General features: G+C 48.0%; 1 protein-coding gene across 1 annotated transcript in view; it reads left to right on the top strand.

Annotated features, from left to right (window-relative positions):
- Positions 1-25134, top strand: part of lama1 (laminin, alpha 1) — a 439104-nt gene that overhangs the window by 388516 nt on the left and 25454 nt on the right. The window contains exons 53-57 of the mRNA XM_070895870.1: positions 8899-9069; positions 10998-11149; positions 13327-13512; positions 17883-18072; positions 20046-20158. Coding sequence (XP_070751971.1) covers positions 8899-9069; positions 10998-11149; positions 13327-13512; positions 17883-18072; positions 20046-20158 — 812 coding nt within the window. The remainder of the gene's footprint in view (positions 1-8898; positions 9070-10997; positions 11150-13326; positions 13513-17882; positions 18073-20045; positions 20159-25134) is intronic.

Below are 25134 nucleotides of genomic sequence, written 5' to 3'. Positions count from 1 at the left end.
GTAACGGCAGCTGCGAATCTCACTGGGATGCTTGCTTTCCTAGAGTAGAGAGGGTGATTGATGGTGTGGATGTGGCCATCCGAGCTATTGCACATAATGCTGTGGAGGTTCTCATCACAGGCAATCCCTCGAAATCGAGGAAGACTTGCTTCCACTCCAACTGAGTTCTCACGTGACTGAACAGTCCAATACGGGAATTACAGTCTCTGTCACAGTTGAGACAGACAGTCGTCGAAGGAAAGGGTGGGTGGGGAGTCTAGTTTGCCGCACGCTCCTTCCGCTGCCTGTACTTGTTAAAGCGCGTAGGATAACGTGGACCACCCCCCCAACAACGTGGAGCCTACTAGCAGCAAGGGCAGACATCGAAGACGAGGTCCAACACTGCCTCCAGTGCGCCAGCGCTGCCTTCGGCCGCCTGAGTGTTCAGAAGAGAGTGTCCGAAGATCAGGCCTTAAATATGGCACCAGGCTTATGGGCTACAGGGCTGTAGTGATTCCCGCCCTCCTGTATGGCTCAGATATGTGGACCATATACAGTAGACACTTCAAGTCGCTGGAGAAATATCAGCAGCGCTGTCTCCGCAAGATCCTGCAAATCCCCCGGGAGGACAGACGCACCAACGTCAATGTTGTCGATCATGCCAACATCCCCAGCATCGCAGCACTGTGGAGGTTCTATTCCATTATTGAGCCATGGCTTTCGGACCACCAGCAAGTTAACGCCTACTTCCCTTGAAGCTCCCACCATCAATGTTCCCTGCATGCGCAATTTTGATCACGTGGCCTGAATAAAATGCCAGGGAACATTGCTCATGATGCTTTTATTTTGCGCAAGTCATCTTTGCCAGGCTGTTTTGAAGGCAAAGAGAGATTGGCTCATCGATGCCTAAGACTACCCTCCAGCCCTGGCCAATGACACTCCCGTGGCTAAGTACAGAGCCCAAGTGCCAAGACAAGGCCCAGACAGACACCATGATCAAACTGAGCACTTGAAAAAAGACATCAGATGTATGGGAAGATCAGGAAATACATTACAGTATATCCTCCCCATCCCCCCCAACAAGGTCTCAAGGATCATCGTCATCTGCTCCATCTTCCATAATTTTGTTCCACATAGAGTCCTCGCCATGGAGGAGGTGCATGTCAATATGGAACCAAGGCCACAGCATTGGTGAGAAACTGCTGGTGAATTGTGTGTTCCATCCTCCTTGTGGCTCACTTATGGGAAGCTTTCACTAAAAAACCTGGTCAGATTTTGGTTGCACTGGACCTCCTTGTACTTTGTGGTGGCCCTGCATTTGAGTTAGCGACATCTATCGCCACCGTGAATGACTGGCCGCTGCTTGATTTGTTGCCTATCACTTGCACAGGAACATACATAGGACTAGATGTGGCATTGCCTTGAGAGACTACAACCTGTGCCTATTCCTGACATGTGCTTCCGACTGGGCATTCTCTTGGTATGTCCACTACTTTGTGTGGGAGCAGAACCATGGGCAGCCATAAGGTCTGTGAAGCTCTGACTGAAGGTTCTCTCAATCCAGTTACCGAGCATTTTTTTCTTTTTTATTTATTCACGGGCTGCGGGTGTCGCTGACAAGGCTGGCATTTGTTACTCATCCCTAATTGGCCTTGAGAAGGTGGTGGTGAGCTGCCTTATACAACTGAGTGGTTTGCTAGGGCAGTTAAGAGTTCACACATTGCTGTGCGTCTGGAGTCAAGTCCCATTCACTCATTACCCCGGTGCTCGCTGCCCATGTCCTAACTCACAACGTCCCACTCATCCATCACCCCTGTGTTCGCTGCCCATGTCCTAACTCGCACCAAGTCCCCCTCACCTATCACCCCTGTGCTCGCTGCCCATGTCCTAACTCACACCAAGTTCCGCTCACTCATCACCCCTGTGTTCGCTGCCCGTGTCTTAACTTGCACCAAGTCCCCCTCACCCATCACCCCTGTGATTGGTGAGTAGTTTTTCTTTTTCTTTGTTAGTCAGTAACTTTTAACATTGTTGTCGGCAATTTAAGTGTATCTAAGGGTTAAGTCATGGCAGGACAGCTCGGTCACGTGATATGCTCCTCCTGTACCATGTGGGAACTCGGGGACAACACCAGTGTCCCTGACGACTACATGTGCGGGAAGTGTGTCCACCTCCGGCTACTGACGGTCCGCGTTGCGGAGTTGGAGCTGAAGGTGGATTCACTCTGGAGCATCCACGATGCTGAGAATGACGTGAGTATCACGTGTAGCGAGTTGGTCTTACTGCAGGAGAAGGGTCCACAGCCAGCGAGGGAATGGAAGACCAGCAGGAAGAGTAGTGCAAGGAAGGTAGTGCAGGGGTCCCCTGTGGTCATCCCCCTGCAAAACAGATACACCGCTTTGAGTACTGTTGAGGGGGATGACTCATCAGGGGAGGGCAGCAGCAGCCAAGTTCATGGCACCGTGGCTGGCTCTGTTGCACAGGAGGGCAGGAAAAAGAGTGGAAGAGCGATAGTGATAGGGGATTCAATTGTAAGGGGAATAGATAGGCGTTTCTGCGGCCGCAACCGAGACTCCAGGATGGTATGTTGCCTCCCTGGTGCAAGGGTCAAGGATGTCTCGGAGCGGGTGGAGGACATTCTAAAAAGGGAGGGAGAACAGCCAGTTGTCGTGGTGCACGTTGGTACCAATGACATAGGTAAAAAAAGGGATGAGTTCCTACGAAATGAATTTAAGGAGCTAGGAGCTAAATTAAAAAGTAGGACCTCAAAAGTAGTAATCTCGGGATTGCTACCAGTGCCACGTGCTAGTCAGAGTAGGAATCGCAGGATAGCTCAGATGAATACGTGGCTTGAGCAATGGTGCAGCAGGGAGGGATTCAAATTCCTGGGGCATTGGAACCGGTTCTGGGGGAGGTGGGACCAGTACAATCCGGACGGTCTGCACCTGGGCAGAATCGGAACCAATGTCCTCGGGGGAGTGTTTGCTAGTGCTGTTGGGGAGGAGTTAAACTAATATGGCAGGGGGATGGGAACCAATGCAGGGAGATAGAGGGAAACAAAAAGGAGGCAAAAACAAAAGACAGAAAGGAGATGAGGAAAAGTGGAGGGCAGAGAAACCCAAGGCAAAGAACAAAAAGGGCCATTGTACAGCAAAATTCTAAAAGGACAGAGGGTGTTAAAAAAACAAGCCTAAAGGCTTTGTGTCTTAATGCAAGGAGTATCCGCAATAAGGTGGATGAATTAACTGTGCAAATAGATGTTAACAAATATGATGTGATTGGGATTACGGAGACGTGGCTCCAGGATGAGCAGGGCTGGGAACTCAACATCCAGGGGTATTCAACATTCAGGAAGGATAGAATAAAAGGAAAAGGAGGTGGGGTAGCATTGCTGGTTAAGGAGGAGATTAAGGCAATAGTTAGGAAGGACATTAGCTTGGATGATGTGGAATCTATATGGGTAGAGCTGCAGAACACCAAAGGGCAAAAAACGTTAGTGGGAGTTGTGTACAGACCTCCAAACAGTAGTAGTGATGTTGGGGAGGGCATCAAACAGGAAATTAGGGGTGCGTGCAATAAAGGTGCAGCAGTTATAATGGGTGACTTTAATATGCACATAGATTGGGCTAACCAAACTGGAAGCAATACGGTGGAGGAGGATTTTCTGGAGTGCATAAGGGATGGTTTTTTAGACCAATATGTCGAGGAACCAACTAGGGGGGAGGCCATCTTAGACTGGGTGTTATGTAATGAGAAAGGATTAATTAGCAATCTCGTTGTGCGAGGCCCCTTGGGGAAGAGTGACCATAATATGGTGGAATTCTGCATTAGGATGGAGAATGAAACAGTTAATTCAGAGACCATGGTCCAGAACTTAAAGAAGGCTAACTTTGAAGGTATGAGGCGTGAATTGGCTGAGATGGATTGGCGAATGATACTTAAGGGGTTGACTGTGGATGGGCAATGGCAGACATTTAGAGACCGCATGGATGAACTACAACAATTGTACATTCCTGTCTGGCATAGAAATAAAAAAGGGAAGGTGGCTCAACCGTGGCTATCAAGGGAAATCAGGGATAGTATTAAAGCCAAGGAAGTGGCATACAAATTGGCCAGAAATAGCAGCGAACCTGGGGACTGGGAGAAATTTAGAACTCAGCAGAGGAGGACAAAGGGTTTGATTAGGGCAGGGAAAATGGAGTATGAGAAGAAGCTTGCAGGGAACATTAAGACGGATTGCAAAAGTTTCTATAGATATGTAAAGAGAAAAAGGTTAGTAAAGACAAATGTAGGTCCCCTGCAGTCAGAATCAGGGGAAGTCATAACGGGGAACAAAGAAATGGCGGACCAATTGAACAAGTACTTTGGTTCGGTATTCACGAAGGAGGACACGAACAACCTTCCGGTTATAAAAGGGGTCGGGGGGTCTAGTAAGGAGGAGGAACTGAGGGTAATCCTTATTAGCCGGGAAATTGTGTTGGGGAAATTGATGGGATTGAAGGCCGATAAATCCCCAGGGCCTGATGGGCTGCATCCCAGAGTACTTAAGGAGGTGGCCTTGGAAATAGTGGATGCGTTGACAGTCATTTTCCAACATTCCATTGACTCTGGATCAGTTCCTATGGAGTGGAGGGTAGCCAATGTAACCCCACTTTTTAAAAAAGGAGGGAGAGAGAAAACAGGGAATTATAGACCGGTCAGCCTGACATCGGTAGTGGGTAAAATGATGGAATCAATTATTAAGGATGTCATAGCAGTGCATTTGGAAAGAGGTGACATGATAGGTCCAAGTCAGCATGGATTTGTGAAAGGGAAATCATGCTTGACAAATCTTCTGGAATTTTTTGAGGATGTTTCCAGTAGAGTGGATAAGGGAGAACCAGTTGATGTGGTATATTTGGACTTTCAGAAGGCGTTCGACAAGGTCCCACACAAGAGATTGATGTGCAAAGTTAGAGCACATGGGATTGGGGGTAGTGTACTGACATGGATTGAGAACTGGTTGTCAGACAGGAAGCAAAGAGTAGGAGTAAATGGGTAATTTTCAGAATGGCAGGCAGTGACTAGTGGGGTACCGCAAGGTTCTGTGCTGGGGCCCCAGCTGTTTACACTGTACATTAATGATTTAGATGAGGGGATTAAATGTAGTATCTCCAAATTTGCAGATGACACTAAGTTGGGTGGCAGTGTGAGCTGCGAGGAGGATGCTGTGAGGCTGCAGAGCGACTTGGATAGGTTAGGTGAGTGGGCAAATGCATGGCAGATGAAGTATAATGTGGATAAATGTGAGGTTATCCACTTTGGTGGTAAAAACAGAGAGACAGACTATTATCTGAATGGTGACAGATTAGGAAAAGGGGAGGTGCAAAGAGACCTGGGTGTCGTGGTACATCAGTCATTGAAGGTTGGCATGCAGGTGCAGCAGGCGGTTAAGAAAGCAAATGGCATGTTGGCCTTCATAGCAAGGGGATTTGAGTACAGGGGCAGGGAGGTGTTGCTACAGTTGTACAGGGCATTGGTGAGGCCACACCTGGAGTATTGTGTACAGTTTTGGTCTCCTAACCTGAGGAAGGACATTCTTGCTATTGAGGGAGTGCAGCGAAGGTTCACCAGACTGATTCCCGGGATGGCGGGACTGACCTATCAAGAAAGACTGGATCAACTGGGCTTGTATTCACTGGAGTTCAGAAGAATGAGAGGGGACCTCATAGAAACATATAAAATTCTGACAGGGTTAGACAGGTTAGATGCAGGAAGAATGTTCCCAATGTTGGGGAAGTCCAGAACCAGGGGTCACAGTCTAAGGATAAGGGGTAAGCCATTTAGGACCGAGATGCGGAGGAACTTCTTCACCCAGAGAGTGGTGAACCTGTGGAATTCTCTACCACAGAAAGTTGTTGAGGCCAATTCACTAAATATATTCAAAAAGGAGTTAGATGAGGTCCTTACTGCTAGGGGGATCAAGGGGTATGGCGAGAAAGCAGGAATGGGGTACTGAAGTTGAATGTTCAGCCATGAACTCATTGAATGGCGGTGCAGGCTAGAAGGGCCGAATGGCCTACTCCTGCACCTATTTTCTATGTTTCTATGTTTCTATGTGTTCGCTGCCCATATCCTAACTCGCACCAAGTCCCGCTCACCCATCACCCCTGTGTTCGCTGCCCATGTCCTAACTCACACCAAGTCCCGCTCACTCATCACCCCTGTGTTCGCTGCCCGTGTCTTAACTTGCACCAAGTCCCCCTCACCCATCACCCCTGTGTTCGCTGCCCATGTCCTAACTCGCACCAAGTCCCCCTCACCTATCACCCCTGTGCTCGCTGCCCGTGTCCTAACTTGCACCAAGTCCCGCTCACCCATCACCCCTGTGTTCGCTGCCCATGTCCTAACTCACACCAAGTCCCGCTCACCCATCACCTCTGTGTTCGCTGCCCTAGTCCTAACTTGCACCAAGTCCTGCTCACTCATCACCCCTATGCTCGCTGACCCTATCCTAACTCGCGCCAAGTCCCGTTCACCCATCACCCCTGTGTTTGCTGACCTACATTGGCTGCCGGTTAAGGAATGCCTCGATTTCAAAATTCTCACCCTTATTTTCAAATCCCTCCATGGCCTCGCCCCTCCCTATCTCTGAAAACTCCTCCAGCCCCACAACCCACCGAGATGTCTGCACTCCTCTAATTCTGCCCTCTTGAGCATCCCTGATTATAATCACTCACCCATTGATGGCCATGCCTTCTGTTGCCTAGGCCCCAAGCTCTGGAACTCCATGCCTAAACCTCACTGCCTCTACCTCCTTCAAGACAGTCCTTAAAATCTACCTCTTTGAACAAGCTTTTGGTCACCTGTGCTAATTTCAACTTGTGCGGCTCGGTGTCAAATTTTTTTAAAATTTCATAATATTCCTGTGAAGCACAAGGGACGTTTTACTTCGTTAAAGCCATTCTATAAATACAACTTACTGTTGTTCATCACATCTCTCCAGCTCTGCTGGGTTCTCGACAGACCATTCACCTTGTGTGGAATATGTTCCTATGCTAGTTGCTGTTGGAGAGAATGGCCCATGGTTTTTTCCCCCCATTCCCTGACTCCTGTGTTAAGCACTTTTAGCAGGTGGTCATCAGGCCTGCTCTTTGCATGGGCCTAGACGCTTGCATGATACAGGAAATTTGCAGAGTAGGCCTCTGCCCTTTACACTAATACACGAGTTTAAATCGCTACTTGATGCAGTTAGAAGCTGCTGGGCCTCATGATCAGGAATGCTGCTCCACGGGGACAGTCCATTTTTGTGGGATTTCGTCCTGCTACAAAAGAACAGGCCAACATCCCCAGCATTGAAGCACTGACCACACTTGATCAGCTCCGTTGGGCAGGCCACATTGTCCGCATGCCCGACACAAGACTCCCAAAGCAAGTGCTCTACCGGAACTCCTACGCGGCAAGCGAACCCGAGGTGGGCAGAGGAAACATCTCAAGGACACCCTCAAAGCCTCCTTGATAAAATGCAACATCCCCACCGCACCTGGGAGCCCGTGGCCAAAGACCGCCCTAAGTGGAGGTAGAGCATCCGGGAGGGCGCTGAGCACCTCGAGTCTCGTCGCCGAGAGCACGCAGAAACCAAGCGCAGGCCGCGGAAGGAGCGTGCGGCAAACCAGACTCCCCACCCACCCTTTCCTCCAACGACTGTCTGTCCCACCTGTGACAGAGACTGTAATTCCCATATTGGACTGTCTACTCACCTGAGAACTCACTTTTAGAGTGGAAGCAAGTCTTCCTCGATTTCGAGGGACTGCGTTGGAATTGTCAGAAAACATTTTGACACTTGGCAAATGCCGGATTTTGGCGCGTGCGCATCGTGCGCCGAGAGCCAGCAATTGCGGGGCCTGTATGCATGTGTGCGCACATCGTACCCGCCCACAGAGACCGCAATTGTTGGCCCATTACTTCCCCAAAAAGTGAAGTAACTGAACAGTTGCAGATTTTGTGATCAGACATGCAAATTAAACTGAAAGATCTCAGCTCCTGCTCTTATCTCCTGGCTAATTGTCTGCCGCCGTGTTTGCTTCTCCCACCACATTTGACCAGACCATTTTTCCACTCAACCGATAATAAGTGATTTTTGCTGTAAACTGTCAGGGGTCGACATTGGGTTGTGGGCACGATACCGCCGGCGCTAGGCGGCAAAGACCTACCTGCATCGTTAAGCGGCGTCCAAGCCCCGCCTGAAATTCAGTCGGCTCTTTGGCAGAGGTGCTAAGAGGCAACGCTGCGCCGGCTAACACCACCTGCGTGGTGACATCATCCAGCGTACAAAGCCTCTTTGACGCCTCTGTCATGATATTTGCTTTGTACGGCTGCTCTTCCGGCAGGTGGCCGTACAGCCTGAAAACAGCGGTGGCTAAAGAGCGGTTCTTCGACGGAATCGCCCGGAAAGGAAGATAAGTTTTTTTCTTTATTTTTTTTCAGGATGTTTTCATTAGTTTTAAGAGTGGGGAAATGTGTGTGCCAATCAGAGAAGTTTGAGTTATTTTTTTTCTTCCTGTTTTTTTTCCGAGCATGGCGGCAGCCTCCCATCGGGAGATTCAGTCGGACCCCTGAGCTCCCACCCGTGGGGGAGTGTGCAACGCCACATTTTAGCGCTGCTCTCTCAACCTTGGGCGTAAAAACTTAACTTGGCAGTTAGAGCCTGAACCTATCGCCTGACGGTAAAATCAACACTCAGGCGATGACACTACCTCAAAAACAGCGGTACTGAATTTTGGCCCCTCGGTACTGATTAGATTTTTTTCACTTGTCTCTCAGAAATCTCATCCACACAGGTGAATTGATTTTTATTCCATGGCTGCATAGGCCCGTGCTAAGTTATAAATGGAAATGCCTCAAATAAAAGTTATTTGTTTTTTTTTGTTTTTTTCACAGCCGATCCGAAGTGTGACCATTTTAAATGACGGCTACATTCAGCTACGGCCTAAAGTCCTACCGGTGGAGGCAAAGTTAATGGCGACTTTTGCCACGAAGAATGACACTGGGATCATCCTAGCCGGTTTTGGCAAATCAACTGGAAGCCGTAATCGGCGGCAGACAAAAGTGGTGAGTCAAGAGGTGTGGACCCGCACTCGCGTTTGGCAAAATATCCAGCGGAGAAATGAGAATTTATTTTTAACGTGAGTTATTGTGATCTGGAATGCACTGCCGGAAAAGGTGCTGGAAGCAGATTCAATTGTAACATTCAAAAAGGAATTGGAGAAATACTTGGAAAGGATAAATTTGCAGGCTGACTAGGAAAGAGCAGGGGAATAATTGGATGGCTCTTTCTAAGAGCCGGCGTAGACACAAGAGGCCGAATGGCCTTCGATGTTGTATGAAGCTATGATAAGGAGAATAAAGCAGAAGAACATTCCAAAAGTGCATTAATTAGATAATAATGAACAAGATGGCATATATAGACTGAGGGGGCGAATTTGCCCTGTGCCCGATTGGGGGCGGTAACCTGTGGCTGTCTCTTTTAGCGCCCGGCTCAGAATTGGGCTTACCGTGCTTCAAAGGAAGCAGAATGAAATCTCCGCACTCCGCCTCCTGTGTGGGCGGTTACTGGGGCGTTGAAGGAAGCATTATGTGGATGCTCCATGTTCCATGTCGCGCTGTTACGCTTCACGCCCCTCTCCTTCACTTAAAGGGGAGGCATTCTGCAAGGCCTTGGATGGCCACCACTGGGCCACCAGGGGCACTTGAGACTGGGCCCAAGCCGGAGTGCCAGGATGCACCATGGGAGCCCCGACCACGCTAGGGCTGCCATCCTCGGGCCAACCTGAGAATCGGCCGACAAAAGAAGGTGGCGGCCCGGGGCACTGACGTCCTCCCCTTTACGCACCTCCCCGAGAGCGGATGTCTGCCAGCTTCGCTCGCGCCAGCCTCGTGGAGGTGTTAACGGGTTGGTACAGGGCAGTGAGGGCACCATGGCAACACCTCCGCAAACCCCCGGGCAATTTCCCAGGGGGCGGTAGCGCCCCTCCCCTGGGCAAAAAGTGCCTTGTGGCCCGTTAGCGCCCCCCCGGAGGTGCTATCAGGGCTATATAAAGGGGCAATTTCACATCTTGAGAGTTTTACCACATCTTGATCACTTTACCACAAAGCAGTGAAAGAACAGCTTAAGTTTACAAAATGCCTTATCAAGTCTCTGAGGAACATATGGAAGCACTTGCTTCGAAATGCATTCAATGTCGTTATTCAGGAACCCTTCTCTTACATGTTTTATTCTGATTAGTTCTCATTGTTCACTGTTCTGTGAAGAAAAATCTATTTCTGTCTTTTCTTAAAGAAATTAAAAGTTGAAACTTCTAATTATGAAACTAAAGAATTTTCAAATTGTTGAAACTGAGATCAAGTAGCAGGCAGAAGCTTTATGCTAATGCTACAATCAGTGTTGCAGCCTCCATTCCATTCCACAAGTTGTCTGGCCAATTTCTGTCTTGCTGTGGACCTCATTGTGGTCTAATTATATATTTTTTCATGATTGAAAAGCTTAACAGTTGAAATGGGCACATGCTGCATATATCACATGATATCACAGAAGACTTGACAATTTAAGCTTGCACCAAGTCCCGTTCACTCTCCCCACCCCCCGCACTCGCTAACCGGTCTGACACTGCCACCATTTAAAAAATCCTCATCCTTGTGTTCAAATCCCTCCATGGCCTCGCCCCTCAATCTCTGTAACCTCCCCAGGCTTACAACCCTCCGAGATCTCTGTGCTCCTCCAATTCTGGCCTGCTGCACATCCCAATGCGATATTATAATTAAAAAGGCGGCTGTCAGGACTAATTTAGGTGTGTTGCTTACTTTTCCACAAGCAGAAGTCTAGTCCTGGAGTAAAGCATTCACAGATACACTGAGGGGTTCATAAATGCTGACTACATCTTAGCAGGTTTGCTCGAGGTATTTCGGCAGTGGTGGCTGCCCCATAATGTGTATCTTGTGTACTGCCCAGGATTTTCTGACTTCTTCTTAAACACCCACAGCCATTCTTTGCCATTATGATCATTGATGGACGTGTGGAAGCTCACGTAAACACCGGTGACGGAGTCAACACCAGGAGAGTCGTTGCCAAGGCCCCATCCAGAACTTTCAGCGATGGGCAAGAACATTCGATCATACTGACTAGAAATAAGAGGTGTGTGTTGGCACGTACATAGCTGATCCAAATCAGAGCACTTACATTGAAGCCGTTGTGAATGAAATAACGAGTTTTGATTATTGAATTTAACTTCTTTGTTTGTGCAGTCTGATAAAAAGCATTCCCACTACTTTAAATCAGTTGTGCTTTTGTCACACAGAAAGGGGTATGGTAGCATAGTGGTTATGTTACTAGGCTAGTAATCCAGAGGCCTGGGCTAATGATCCGGAGGTGTGAGTTCAAATCCCACATAATTCAGTAATGGTGACCAGGAAGCTACCCATCTGGTTCACTAATGTCCTTTAGGGAAGGAAATCTGCTGTCCTTACCTGGTCTGGCTTATATGTGACTCCAGACCCACAGCAATGTGGCTGATGCTTGAAATGGCCCAGCAAGCCACTCAGTTGTACCAAGCTGTCAAGACAAAGCCAGAACTGTTGGGGATACCTTCACCACACGGACTGGGGGCAGTTCAAGAAGGGGGTTCATCACCACCTTCTCAAGTAGGGATGGGCAATAAATGCTGGCCTTACTGGCGATGCCACATCCTGTGAACACATTTTTTTTTTAAATAGTGACAGAGCAAATGTAAATATGCAGCAACAACTTAACGTGAATTCGTTTTTTTTTTAAACTTTCAAATGTTTTATGAACTCATTTAGTGCCTTCACCTGAAAGCAGCTAACTTGCACAGTTCTGAACTCACGGGGGCCTCTAGTCAGCATTATCTAGTACCACACCACGTGGAGCATTTACACATTGAGGCAGTAGAGAGGAGTGGGAGGATCAGATCGGGAGGGGGTGAACAGTGACCAGCAGTAACCTGCAGTTTCAATATGGACCCAGGAGCACTATCCCTTCCGCCCCACTCCTCCTGGCTCCACAATCAGATAGGTCGCATTTGTTACACACCTCTGTAGTAGCAGCCTCCGTGGGTCCCTTTAAAGCCCGCGAGTCTGGCATGGTGCAGGCTGGGGTCAGTCGCGGTCTGGTTTCCCCAAAGGGACCTTAAACAGGCGTTGGGTACTCCATTTGCACAGGACAACTCCGGGTCACCCGAATCACTTTGGCAAGTGCCACTCTCCCAGTGCAGGCTGAGCATATTGGACCTGCTTTCAGCCTGAACAACCCAATCTCTCGGCCATTGTTCTGCCTATAAATAATTGGCTGTGTAATGTGGGAGACCCCTAAGTAGGTTCCCCACTTTTGACATCTCGGGCCCGTTTCTGACGTTTTGCGGTGGCGGGTTGCGGCGGAATCGAGTGGCCGCTGCGTTGCAGTCCAGTGGCCGCCCCGACCCAAATTGAGGTCGGGGATTTTCCGGCCTGTCCCCACTTCCGCCCCGCTGCTGCCGACTGCCGCGAGCATGTCACCAAAACGTGCACCGCCGCTCTCCCACAGCTCCAGAATACTCCGACCCAAATTTAATTTTTTTTTAAATCGTTGCCCCGCCGCGCGGTGCCCCCGACAACTTTCTCTGTTGGTGCAACGTATCCTGAGTGTGTGCGCGGCCTGGCAGTGTGGCGGCCCTTCAAGGGGAGGTTGCACTGTCGCGGCCGGCATGTTTTTATTCTTGAGGGTCAACTTCCTGGTCGGCCGGCAAAATATTGCCCCCGGGTTCGGCCGGGCCGCCAACAGGCAGCCTGGCACCCCCTCTTGGGTGCCAGGCCGCTAGCCCGGCCGAAACCTTCCCTGGTGGCCCAGTGTCCGAATCTAAAAAATGCCCGATTCTCTCCCCTCTAACGGAGGGGGCGAGAGCGTGGTGACGCACCCGCGCTGTGACATCACCACCGCACCGCCGCTAAGTGACAGTGGCAGGGACTCAATCCCGTCCCAACTTCTTCCCCTCAGCCTGACGTCCTGCCACACTTCCGCCCCCACTATGACCGACTTCCGGTCCGACGACAAAAACAGTACAAAGTGACGAAAATCGATCCAGACTTCATTGCTCCCAGCGGAAAAACCAGGTCGGAAATCTTTGGTGCACCAGCTTTCTGGCATGCCTGAATTTCGGCCCCCTCCTCTCTGTATAGAGTCATAGAATGGTTGCAGCACGGAAGAAGGCCATTCGGCCGGCTCTGAGCTAGTCCTACTCCCCCTGCCCTTTCCCCCTAGCCCTGCAAACCTTTTTCCTTCAAATACTTATTCAACTCCCTCTTGAACTCCTCTTGCAGAATAATGACATTACAGATTGATGAAGGAAACCTCCTTGAAATGAGACTCGGGTCCTCAGCAGACAACAGCCCATTGAACATTACCAGACTCTACGCTGGTGGGGTTCCAACTGGAGAGGGCGCTATTGTCCTGAAGATAGCAAAATCATTCAAGGGCTGCATCAAGAACCTGGTCCTGAATACAGAGTAAGTTTTCTATGATTCAATTTGGCCAGCACTGTGTGTTCTTGTAGTACCTGTACCTGAATGTTAAGACCAAGTGTAAACTACATGTAATGACTCTCTGTTTACAGTAAATGCTCTTCAAATAAACTGAAATGTTCTCCCCTTGCATTGTTTGAGGCAGTGCTCAAAATGTTACTTCGGGCTCCAAAGAGTTGACATCCAGGCCACGAAGCTACCTATTTCTACCTCGTATGTTGTGGTATTTAACTTAAAAAAAACTTTTGTCTCTACTCCAGTAAAACAACCAAAACTAAAAACAGAAAGAAAGGGGAGCAGCACAGTTACATAATTACAATTTAAAACAAAATCTTACTTTATTAATGTAATGCATGCACCTGTGACTATGCTCACAGGTTTGTCGAGCTTGCGAGAGGTGGGCACCGGAGGGACTGGAGTGCATCATCACCCCCGGCAACCAAATTATAATTTTATTTTATATGTTTTAAAATCTAATTTGTTTTAATTGCCGGTTTCAGTATCCCCCTCCCCTTTTATAGGGGACACTTGTATATATTGGTGATTTCAGTGCCCAAAAAACCCCCCCCAAAAAAACCCACAAAAAACAAAAAAAAGGGCCTTAAAGTGTTGGAGTGTCCCCCAGATAAGGGGGCACTTGATTTAACTGGTTAATTTTGTTTTCTACAAAAGAGTTGTAGAGCTTGTGAGAGACTGGAGTGCATCATCACCCCCGGCAACCAAATTTTAATTTGATTTTATATGTTTTAAAGTTTAATTTGTTTTTATTGCTGGTTTTAGTGTCCCCCGAGTCGGGGGCACTTGTATAATTTGCCTCTCGGTGCTCTAAAAAAACCACAAAAACAAACCCCACAAAAAAACAAAAAAAGGAATTAAAAAAAACAAAAAAAAGGGCACTTGAAAAATGTTTGGAGTGTCCTCCCCTTTAATCAGGGGGGCACTTGATTTAATTGTTTAATTTGATTAAACCAAAGGAGTTGTAGAGCTTGTGAGAGATGGGCACCGGAGGGACTGAAGTGCATCATCACCCCCGGCAACCAAATTTTAATTTGATTTTATATGTTTTAAAGTCTTAATTTGTTTATTGTGCCAGTTTTAGTGCCCCACCCCCTTCCTTTTAGCCAGGGGGACTTATATAATTTGTGTTTTTAGTGCCCTCAAAAAAGACCCCAAAAAACCAAGGGGGCACTTGTTTGAAAGTGTTTGGTGTGTTTCCCCCCCCGCCCCCCCCTTTAAATCAGGGGGCACTTGATTTGATTGTTCACAACAAAATAGTTGTAGAGCTGTTGTGAGAGGTGGACATCGGAGGGACTGGAGTGCATCATCATCTCCGGCAACCAAATTTTAATGTAACCATTTATTGTTAAAAGTTAATTTGTTTATTATGCCGGTTTTGGTGCCCCCCCCCTTTAATGTATCAGTTCTAGCGCTCCTTTTAAGGGGTGCACTTGATTTACAGTTTAACTTAAAATAGTTGGAGAGCTGTTGCATTGTGAGTGGCTTAGCCAGTCACGTGATGTTCACAAGACCCAATAAAACCCCAGTCCGTTGGGTCTGGGTCATCCACGATGAGGTATGCAGTTGTGAACCTAGTGGATGAACTGGTAACGTGTAGTGTGATTGTTAAAACCTTTGTTATTAAACCAACTAGTTCTTAATAGAAATGTGTTGCTATGAATTCTTAAGCAAAGAACCCATGAAACAAATACATTACAGTTGGGGTCACTTTTGGCCTTGGCTGCTCTTTCCCATCAGGTTTTGCCTGACAGGGAAGTCCCCATCGCTTCCCCACTCAAGCCTCAGGCAGATCGGGGCCCCGTTGATGTCATTGGCGCCCGATCTGCACGAGGACCCCACCAGTTTTGGTCTGGATGTCCCACCTGTCGGGGCGGGAAAGGAGTGAGTAAATCCATCACTCCATTTTAACTCTCACCTCCATCCCCCACTCCCACCTAGCTTCCACCAGAAGAGGGAAAATGAATTTGTGATTTGCAGTGATCCCCTGATCTCAAACCGACTGTCCCATAGAAAGGTATCAGAAGTCATTTAATAATGCAATAACAGTAATAGTGCAGATATAATTCTATTTATACCATAGAACAGATTTATTGTTCTAATAATACAGATACAGTTCTATTAAAATATTTACAGGTGGTATAGATATGATTCTATCAAAATTGTCAGCTACAGAGAGAGGAACCAATGCTGGTTGGGGAGTCTAGGTCTAGGGGGCATAGTCCAAAAATTATAGCCATGCCTTCAGGAGTGAAATTATGAAACACTTCTACCTGCAAAGGTTTGGAAATCTCTTCCGCAAACGGCAATTGATTCTGCCTAAAGTGTTAATTTTAAATCTGAGATTGATAGATTTTTGTTAACCAAAGATACTAAAGGATTATGGCCAAAGGTCGGTGGGTATATGGAGTTAGGTCACAGATCAGCCATGATCTCATTGAATGGCGTACAGGCTCGTGAGGCTCAATGGCTTACTCCTGTTCCATGGCAGATGCAGTATAATGAGATAAATGTGAGGTTATCCACTTTGGTGGCAAAAACAGGAAGGCAGAATATTCTCTGAGTGGTGACAGATTAAGAAAAGGGGAGGTGCAACAAGACCTGGGTGTCTTCGTACATCAGTCATTGAAAGTTGGCATGCAGGTACAGCAGGCGGCAAAGAAGGAAAATTGCATGTTGGCCTTCATAGCGAGAGGATTTTGAGTATAGGAGCAGGGAGGTCTTACTGCAGTTGTACAGGGCCTGGGTGAGGCCACACCTTGAATATTGTGTACAGTTTTCGTCTCCTAATCTGAGGAAGGACATTTTTGCTATTGAGGGAGTGCAGGGAAGGTTCACCAGACTGATTCCCGGGATGGCAGGACTGACATATGAAGAAAGACTGGATCGACTAGGCTTATATTCACTGGAATTTAGAAGAATGAGAGGGGATCTCATAAAAACGTATATAAAATTCTGACAGGATTGGACAGGTTAGATGCAGGAAGAATGTTCCCGATATTAGGTAAGTCCAGAACCAGGGGTCATAGTCTATAAGGATAAGGGGTAGGCCATTTAGGACCGAGGTGAGGAAAAACTTCTTCACTCAGAGAGTTGTGAACCGTTGGAATTCTCTACCACAGAAAGTTGTTGAGGCCAGTTCATTAGATATATTCAAAAGGGAGTTAGATGTGGCCCTTATGGCTAAAGGGATCAAGGGGTATGGAGAGAAAGCAGGAAAGAGGTACTGAGGTTGCATGATCAGCCATGATCATATTGAATGGTGGTGCAGGCTCGAAGGGCCGAATGGCCTACTCCTGCACCTATTTTCTATGTTTCTATGTTCATAGAATCATAGAAATTTACGGCACAGAAGGAAGCCATTCAGCCCATAATGTCTATGCCGGGCGGAAAAGAGCTATCCAGCCTAATCCCACTTTCCAGCTCTTGGTCCGTAGCCTTGTAGGTTACAGCATTTCAAGTGCATATCCAAGCACTTTATAAATGCAATGATGGTTTCTGCCTCTATCACCCTTTCACGCAGTGAGTTCCAGACCCCCACCACCCTCTGGGTGAAAAGAAGTTCCTCTCAACGCCCCTCTAATCCTTCTACCAATTATTTTAAATCTATGCCCCCTGGTTATTGATCTCTCTGCTAAGGGAAATAGGTGCTTTTTATCCACTCTATCTCGGCCCCTCATCATTTTATACACCTCAATTAAGTCTTCCCTCAGCCTCCTTTGTTTCAAAAAAAAATAACCCAGCCTATCCCATCTTTCCTCATAACTAAACTTTGCCAGTCCTGGCAACATCCTCGTGAATCTAAATGCTGAATTCGAGCTCCGGCAAGATCCCACCTTTGAGCAGGGCGTGAATAAAACCTCAGAGACACACAGAGCAACAAGGGCCACACACAAAGGGGAAGTGTGTGGGCCACAAAATGGCTTTCAAGCCATGAGCTGCGTGTCACTGTGTTACATCACAGCAATAATACCTGCCCGATTGCTCATTACAGTAAAGCTATTGTGATGGGCACTTTCCGTTACAATCTGTTTATGAAAACACACTCGAATATAGACTGAAGCTTGGACTGTGAAGCTTGAAGCTAGCAACATTATTTTAACGCCAGCAGCAACCCATTTAAAATATTAGCAGCTGGTAAATCTAGTTTTTAAGTCACATTTATATATAAATTGCATCCTTACTTTAAAAAAAATTGACAACTACAAAACATTTCAGTTTTATAAAAAAACTTTTAGCTGTATCAGACACTCCATTATACTTCCAGGCCATCAAATTGTGATGGTCATTGTAGTCGCTTTCTATGTAATTTGAAAAGACAATTCTTACTTTGATCACAGGTTGTTAGATTTTAGTGGCGCTCTGAAGTACCAGAACATTGATCTGGACAGCTGCTGGCTTTCAGAGAGACCAACCCCTGAGCCAGGAGTGAGAGACTTGGCGCTTGGACCCCAGCCGACAATTACACCCCTACAACCGGCAGCGAAAACAATCACCCCCACTACCGCAGCCTCTTCCAGCAAGAAAACCGTAAGGATACCGTAACGTCGACTCCATGCATTCAGTCAAAGTAGACAATTCTGTTTGTGTGAAAGGTTTTCTATTCGAATAAATCCTCAATGAAATTACTTCATGCTCAGGCTGCCATTTTGGTTCCTGTGTTGACTTGAAATAATTTTGCTTACTTATCGACATGAAAGTGGCAATGTAACCTCGTCCGTTCAATGCCCTGACTCCTAAGCAAACAAGAGCAGGATTTTGAGACCACCTCTGGCAGGTAGTCCCATGGCGTTTGGGCTTTGCTCCCAGTATTGTGTCACACCAGCCTGGTGGAAAACAAGGGAATCAAGGGATCTGGGGATAGGACGGGAAAGTGGAGTTGAGGTGGAAGAGCAGCCATATTGAATGGCTCTGGGCTCCATCTGGTCGTCTCCTGCTCCTGTTTGCTATGTTTTTATTTACAAAGATCCCACAGCCTGGGAACTTTTCAAACTCAGCGTTGAGTCTATGGTGTGAGGCAAAAGCAGACAAGCCATCCTGTCTTGTCATATCATTAAATATTAACCACCCAGGAACAGATGCTCTTTGAAGAGCTTTTCTCTGTCCGCGCGCGGAAAGGCCAGTCCACTGCAAAGTGTACCCTGGTCGCCGCATGACTCCCAACGCTGAGCGTGAGGGAAGTGCAGCCGGGTCAGTGCCCGCGGAGAGCCCGTCCGGTGTCCGAGGAGGCGGCGATCAGTCCGTAATTGATTAATTTATTCTCGGATTATTTCGTCTTGCCGCACGTAGGACGCGTCTGGTGCCGGTACTCAGGCCTTTGACGGAGCCTGCGGCCATGGCAGTGCGCAATCAGTCAGTGATGCTGCACCTGCCGCGGGCTGTCACTCTAAAACGAGGACTATTTTAGTTAGAAGTGGAATTATTTTTTTGTAAATATCAACTATTAGAGGGACGTTGTTGATGGTGGCCTAGACCCTGGTCGCTGTGGGCAGGAACATCGGCAGGACCCAGGTACAGGGGAGTGGGAAGGTCGGGGCGGATGAGCGGTGAACGTTTGTGGCGGAGGGGCGGCGAGAGATCGTGGCGGAGGTGCGACAGATGAGGGTACGGGGCCCAGAAGAGGCGAGGGCCCAGGGGCAGCACGGGGCAGCCCACACTGTGCAATGTGTGCGCGCTGGGTCCGTGCAGCAGAGCAGGTCTCCAGTAGTCTGGTGTGACAGGGTCTGCCAGCTGAGTATGTACAGCACGTTACACATGCTGCCATCAAGCAAAATGGCAACTTATGGTTTTCCTCATTGTCGAAATGCTAATCTTACATTAGTCTGATACCGTTTCTCTTTCAAATTGAGATCTTTTTCGATTTTCAAAATATTTTTACTTATTCAGCTTGAAGTGGGGTGATGTTGATAGCATCATAGAATGGTACAGCACTGAAGGAAGCCATTCGGCCCATCATGCCTGTGCCGGCTCTTTGGTAGAGCTATCTAATTAATCCCACTCCCCAGCTCTTTCCCCATAGCCCTGTAATGTTTTTCCCTTCGAATATTGATCCAATTCTCTATTGAATGTTGCTATTGAATGTGCTTCCCCCACCCTTTCAGGCAGTGCATCCCAGTACACGACAACTCACTGTGTAAAAAAAATCTTTCCTTATGTCTCCTCTGGTTCTTTTGCGAACCGTCTTAAATTTGTGTCCACTGGTTATCGACCCTTCCACCACTGGGGGCAATTCTCTCACTCCGGTGAGTTCTAGGATGGGGAAATTTTCCCTGGGGTTGGGGAAAGAGGAGGAGCAGGCAGTCGGGAGGAGAATTGATCCCAGGGCATTCTCATGCACCTCTGAGCAGCTATGTCAGAACAATATTGGCAAAGGCTAGGACACAAATTGCCAGTTCGTGGTCCTGAATGGAGTTGCTGTAAGGGAGACTAATGGAGGAGAATACGGATAATGACATTCGACCTGTATATTGAATGTCTTATTGGAGTGCTATTTTTGTCAACAGACCCAGTGTACAGTGGAGGAACTGCCAGCCATCATTTCCGACGTTCACCAATTCGGACTTACACAAGGCAGTCACATGATTCTCTCCTTTGATGAGACTACAGTCAAGAGAAAGTAAGTGTATTAGTTCAATAATTGTGAAGGCCACAAATGGGGCTCAAATTTGGCCCACCCCTTTTTTCGGCGCACTCGCCAGACATGCACCGACTTTCTGGGCTGAAAACGGCATCTGAAAAATCTCCCCCGATCCTGGCCGCCTCTCCCAGGGCTTGGTACGGCGTGCGCCAGTCAATTGGGGGGCAGAGCTAGGGCCCTGCACCAGAAACAGTGCCGGCAGCTCTGCACATGCGCGTTGGAGTGTGCGCGCATGCGCAGTAGCTCCTGCCCCCAGCCTGTGTACGCGTGCTGCAGAGTGGGACCCAATGCGTCCCGCCCTATCCCGGGCCGAGTGGCCTCCCGCACAGTTTGACAGAGAAGCCTGCCTTCTTCCAAAGCACTTGGTTCTTTTGTTGGCTACCTGCATTATTGCCACTTTATGTCAATATTCTACACACAACTTGAAGACCTGAGGATATTGCCATGCAAAGATTCAGGTAGAATTGTCTATTTTGAAATCCATCTCAAAAGTTATATCTAGGTATTTTTGTAGAAAAACGATTCTAAACGTCATTAGGTTGGCAGTTCATTTTCCACACATTCAATTACATTTTTCCTTGGAGTGGTAGGGGCGGGCGGTGGGGGGAGTTTTGATCCGGGGGGGCGGGGTGGAGTTTTGATCTGGGGGGGCGGTGGTGGGTGGGGTGATAACTGTATAGCCAGTATAAATTTGCTTGAATTTTCAAAATCTTTAAAAGCATAAAACAAACAGTAAATTTCCTGGCTGTATGATATAAAATATTTCTATGATGGTGGGTGAGCTTAGGCGGCTGGGAGAACATAAGAATTACGAGCAGGAGGTACTTCTATTTTTTATTTGATATTTTGAAAAAATTATGTAAATATGTTTTGTCTCTTTACTTCTTTTATTTTTGTAGTTTAAGCTTCCATGAATGCTTCTGTTGTATAGTAAATTAACTTTGCGAAGTTTGTCATATGATGTCCTGTATCGTTGTTTGATCCTAGTCACATTCTTTAGTCAAGTCATTAAGTTCTGCTGGCCTCCGACGTACCTACCTGTGCTGATTTCTTAACTCTCCACAACGGTTTTCCGTGCGGCCACAAGTGGCCACATACGCTGGCCTAAGTTAGTTTGGAGTAACTATTAGCTGTCCAAAGTGGCCTAAATGGCCAAAACGGTCATAGGTGACTGGTAACGCCCCCTTTTGAAAAAAACTAAACTAACTAAAAAAATCCTAACTAACTCACTTACATTGACGCAAATTGAATGTACAAAATGGGGATTTTTAAGATAGTCCAGAAAAATCAAGTTGCTCCAGAAAAAAATGGAGCAACTACTGGGCACATTTGAGCCCATGATCTACATTTGAAGCTAATTTTCAGTTTACAACTCTGTGCAAAAGGACACTGGAGCATCTTTGTAATCCTGAGTCAGCAAAGGAGCTCTTCATTCATCAGAATCGGCAGCGGAAAACTGTTTCTCCTCCCATTGACCAGTAGAGGGCGGCCTTGTCCCTCAACAATAATGAAATGGCACCTTTTCTGTCGAATGGTTTTGCTGTGTTAATGCCCCCCCCCGCACTGTCGAATGGTTTTGCTGTGTTAATGTCCCCCCCCACTGTCGAATGGTTTTGCTGTGTTAATTTCCGCCCCCCCCCGCACTGTCGAATGGTTTTGCTGTGTTAATGTCCCCCCCCCCGCACTGTCGAATGGTTTTGCTGTGTTAATGTCCCCCCCCACTGTCGAATGGTTTTGCTGTGTTAATGTCCCCCCCCCCCCACTGTCGAATGGTTTTGCCGTGTTAATGTCCCCCCCCCACTGTCGAATGGTTTTGCCATGTTAATATCCCCCCCCCACTGTCGAATGGTTTTGCCGTGTTAATGTCCCCCCCCACTGTCGAATGGTTTTGCTGTGTTAATGTCCCCCCCCACACTGTCGAATGGTTTTGCCGTGTTAATGTCCCCCCCCACTGTCGAATGGTTTTGCCATGTTAATATCCCCCCCCACTGTCGAATGGTTTTGCCGTGTTAATGTCTCCCCCACCCCCCCCCCCCCCCCGCACTGTCGAATGGTTTTGCTGTGTTAATGTCCCCCCCCACTGTCGAATGGTTTTGCCATGTTAATATCCCCCCCCCACTGTCGAATGGTTTTGCTGTGTTAATGTCCCCGTTTCCCCCCCCAGAGCACTGTCATGTTGTGCAGCCCCCAGGATTGGAGAATTTGTTCATCTTCGAGGCTTAATTTTAGATTAAAGTTATCAACGGAAGATGGACCTCCGAAAGTCCTCAAACCATTGGATAAACTAATGATATTTTCGAGCGACACTTGTCGGGTAATTTTAACCGCCTAAAACAGGTGGGTTTGGGTCGGGTGAGAAGTTAAAATATTAAAAATTTCAAAGCCACCGTTAACCTGCCCACTTAACGAAGGCGGGCGTGGCAGGGGTGGGGGCTGGCTAGCGGGGGGGGCTCAGTGCACTCTCGGGGCGGGGCCGTCGGGCACAGATTTTTGATGAGGCTGAATGCAGGCCTCCATTTTTATTTTTATTTTTCAACCCATTTCGGTCGGGTTTCCCTGGCCTGGGGGGGGCTGGGACCCGAGAGGTTAAAGGAGACGAGATAGATAGGAGCCTTTACAGCAATGCCTGTGGGCCAGGAGGAGCAGGAATCTTTCCCCTCAGCCCACCAAGCTTACTGCTTGCAGCGACATGATCACCGACTGCACTCCCCCCACCCCCCCCAAACACCAGCTCAACCACCATCTCGTTCCCCTCCGGCCACCATCTCGATTCCCGCTCCTCCCCGACCAGACTGCCAATCAGGCTGGTTTTCAGCTGGCAAACCAGCGGAAAGAATTGAAAAGACGTTCTGCAGTAGATATCTGCTGGACGTCCATTAAACTCATACTTCCGGGTTTCCCGTCCACAACTCCTCCCCCCTTCCCCACTCTGAACCCACCGTCCTGTAAATATCAAGGCCTTACTTTCTAGTTGTTGCACATCAGCAAACGTGATGGTAATTTTTGTGTCAAATCAGCACTCATTCATTTTTGGCGCCCAGTGCTTTGATCAAGAACTTCCAGGTCGTGTATAGCACAGGTCACTTGCTGGTTTTTTTGTTTGTTCATGGCATTTGGGGAAGGCCGGTGTCAGATGTGAGGCTTGTGTCCGTGACCACACCGGCATTTATTGCCCATCTCTAATTAGTGAAGGTGGTGGTGAGCTGCCGCCTTGAACCGTTGTAGTCCGTGTGGTGAAGGTACTCCCACAGTGCTGTTAGGGGTTCCAGGATTTTGACCCAGCGACAATGAAGGAACAGCGATATATTTCCAAGTCAGGATGTGTGTGACTTGGAGGAGAACGTGGTGGTATTCCCATGCGCCTGCTGCCCTTGCCCTTCTAGGTGGTAGAGGTCGCGGGTTTGGAAGTTGCTTTCGAAGAAGCCTTGGCGAGTTGCTGCAGTGCATCTTGTAGATGGTGCACACTGCAGCCACGGTGCGCCGGTGATGGAGGGAGTGAACGTTTAAGGTGGTGGATGGGGTGCCAATCAAGCGGGCTGCTTTGTCCTGGATGGTGTCGAACTGCTTGAGTGTTGTTGGAGCTGCGCTCATCCAGGCAAGTGGAGAGTATTCCATCACACTCCTGACTGGTGGAAAGGCTTTGAGGGGGCAGGAGGTGAGAAACTCGCCACAAAATACCCAGCCTCTGCCCTGCTCTTGCAATTACTTTTTAATTACCCTTGTAATCTTTTTAAGCTTAGTGGGCTCATACACCAGGGCCCTCTTGTTTTCTCAATGTAAAAAAGTAGAAAATCAATTTGTGTCTGCTGCCCTTGTCTCTCTCGGTGGCAAAGGTCGAGGGTTTAGGAGGTGCTGCCGAAGAAAAGGTATGAAGCATCCTTCGAATCTGTAACGAGCCGCTCCATTCTGCCCAGATACAATTTTCCACCTGCCACTTCATTCATTCATTACTCTAGCCTTGAGTGAGATTGACTATTTCATACCGGTTTGCACTATGAATTCTTGCCTACGAGGCATTGAATTAGGACCATCCCAAATGTTGCATTCGGGGCCATTGTAGCAAAGACCAACAGGGGAAACTTTAACCCCATTAGAATGAGATGGATCCAAACCCAAGTCTCTGAGTGATCAAGCAGTATTCTTTAACCATTCTTTTAATCAGGTGCAAACTGGCTGTATTTGCAACTTTTGACTAGGTTGCTAGGTTACCGAGATGCGCAGAAATCTACTGTTCCAGAGTCATGGGGGGAGTTTTCCAAGTACATTCTGGGGGAATTTTCCAAGTACACTCTGACGCCAGGGAGCCTCACCTACCTCAAGCACACATTGGGATGGCCCAGCGAGCTCGGCTTCCATTTTCCGATATTCGCTGTCGGCGAGTGCGCTTCCCCAACGCTAACACCTACTCAGAAAATTAGCCTCGCCCCCACATCTTGTAGCAGTGCACTGTGGGTACTTTGTAGCAGTGCACCGTGGGTACTTTGTAGCAGTGCACTGTGGGTACTTGTATTTATGTTGATAGCTTGCTCTGAGCTAATGTGAGTTGATGTCCTGATGCTCAATGCCATGGAGCAACAGTGGGCCCACAGGTTCCTATACAGTTCGTAATCTTGGCTTGATTGTCGGCGGCAGGAGGTCATCACTTCTCTGCAGGGAAACTTGTGCTTCCCAGGCCACTCATAAAACGATACAGCACAGAAGGAGGCCATTCGGCCCATCATACCTGTGCCTGCGCCCGCGCACCTCTTGCTGACAACTTTATTTTACTTTCTGAAATCCGGACGGAGCACAGTGCCAGGGCTGAACAGAGATAAATCAAGAAGTTGAGTTTAGATTATGTCAAGCTTGCCTTAAATGCATAGACATGATAAGAGAAAGGTAAGACTGGGAATGTTGAGGGGTTCCACAGTTTTGGGGACATGGGAAGATGTGAGTTATGGTAGGAGACAATGTAA

This window comes from Pristiophorus japonicus, chromosome 1 (assembly GCF_044704955.1).
Source record: "Pristiophorus japonicus isolate sPriJap1 chromosome 1, sPriJap1.hap1, whole genome shotgun sequence".
Taxonomy (NCBI): domain Eukaryota; kingdom Metazoa; phylum Chordata; class Chondrichthyes; family Pristiophoridae; genus Pristiophorus; species Pristiophorus japonicus.
The sequence above is the reverse complement of the archived record's forward strand: the minus strand, read 5'-3'. Positions and strand labels throughout refer to the sequence as shown.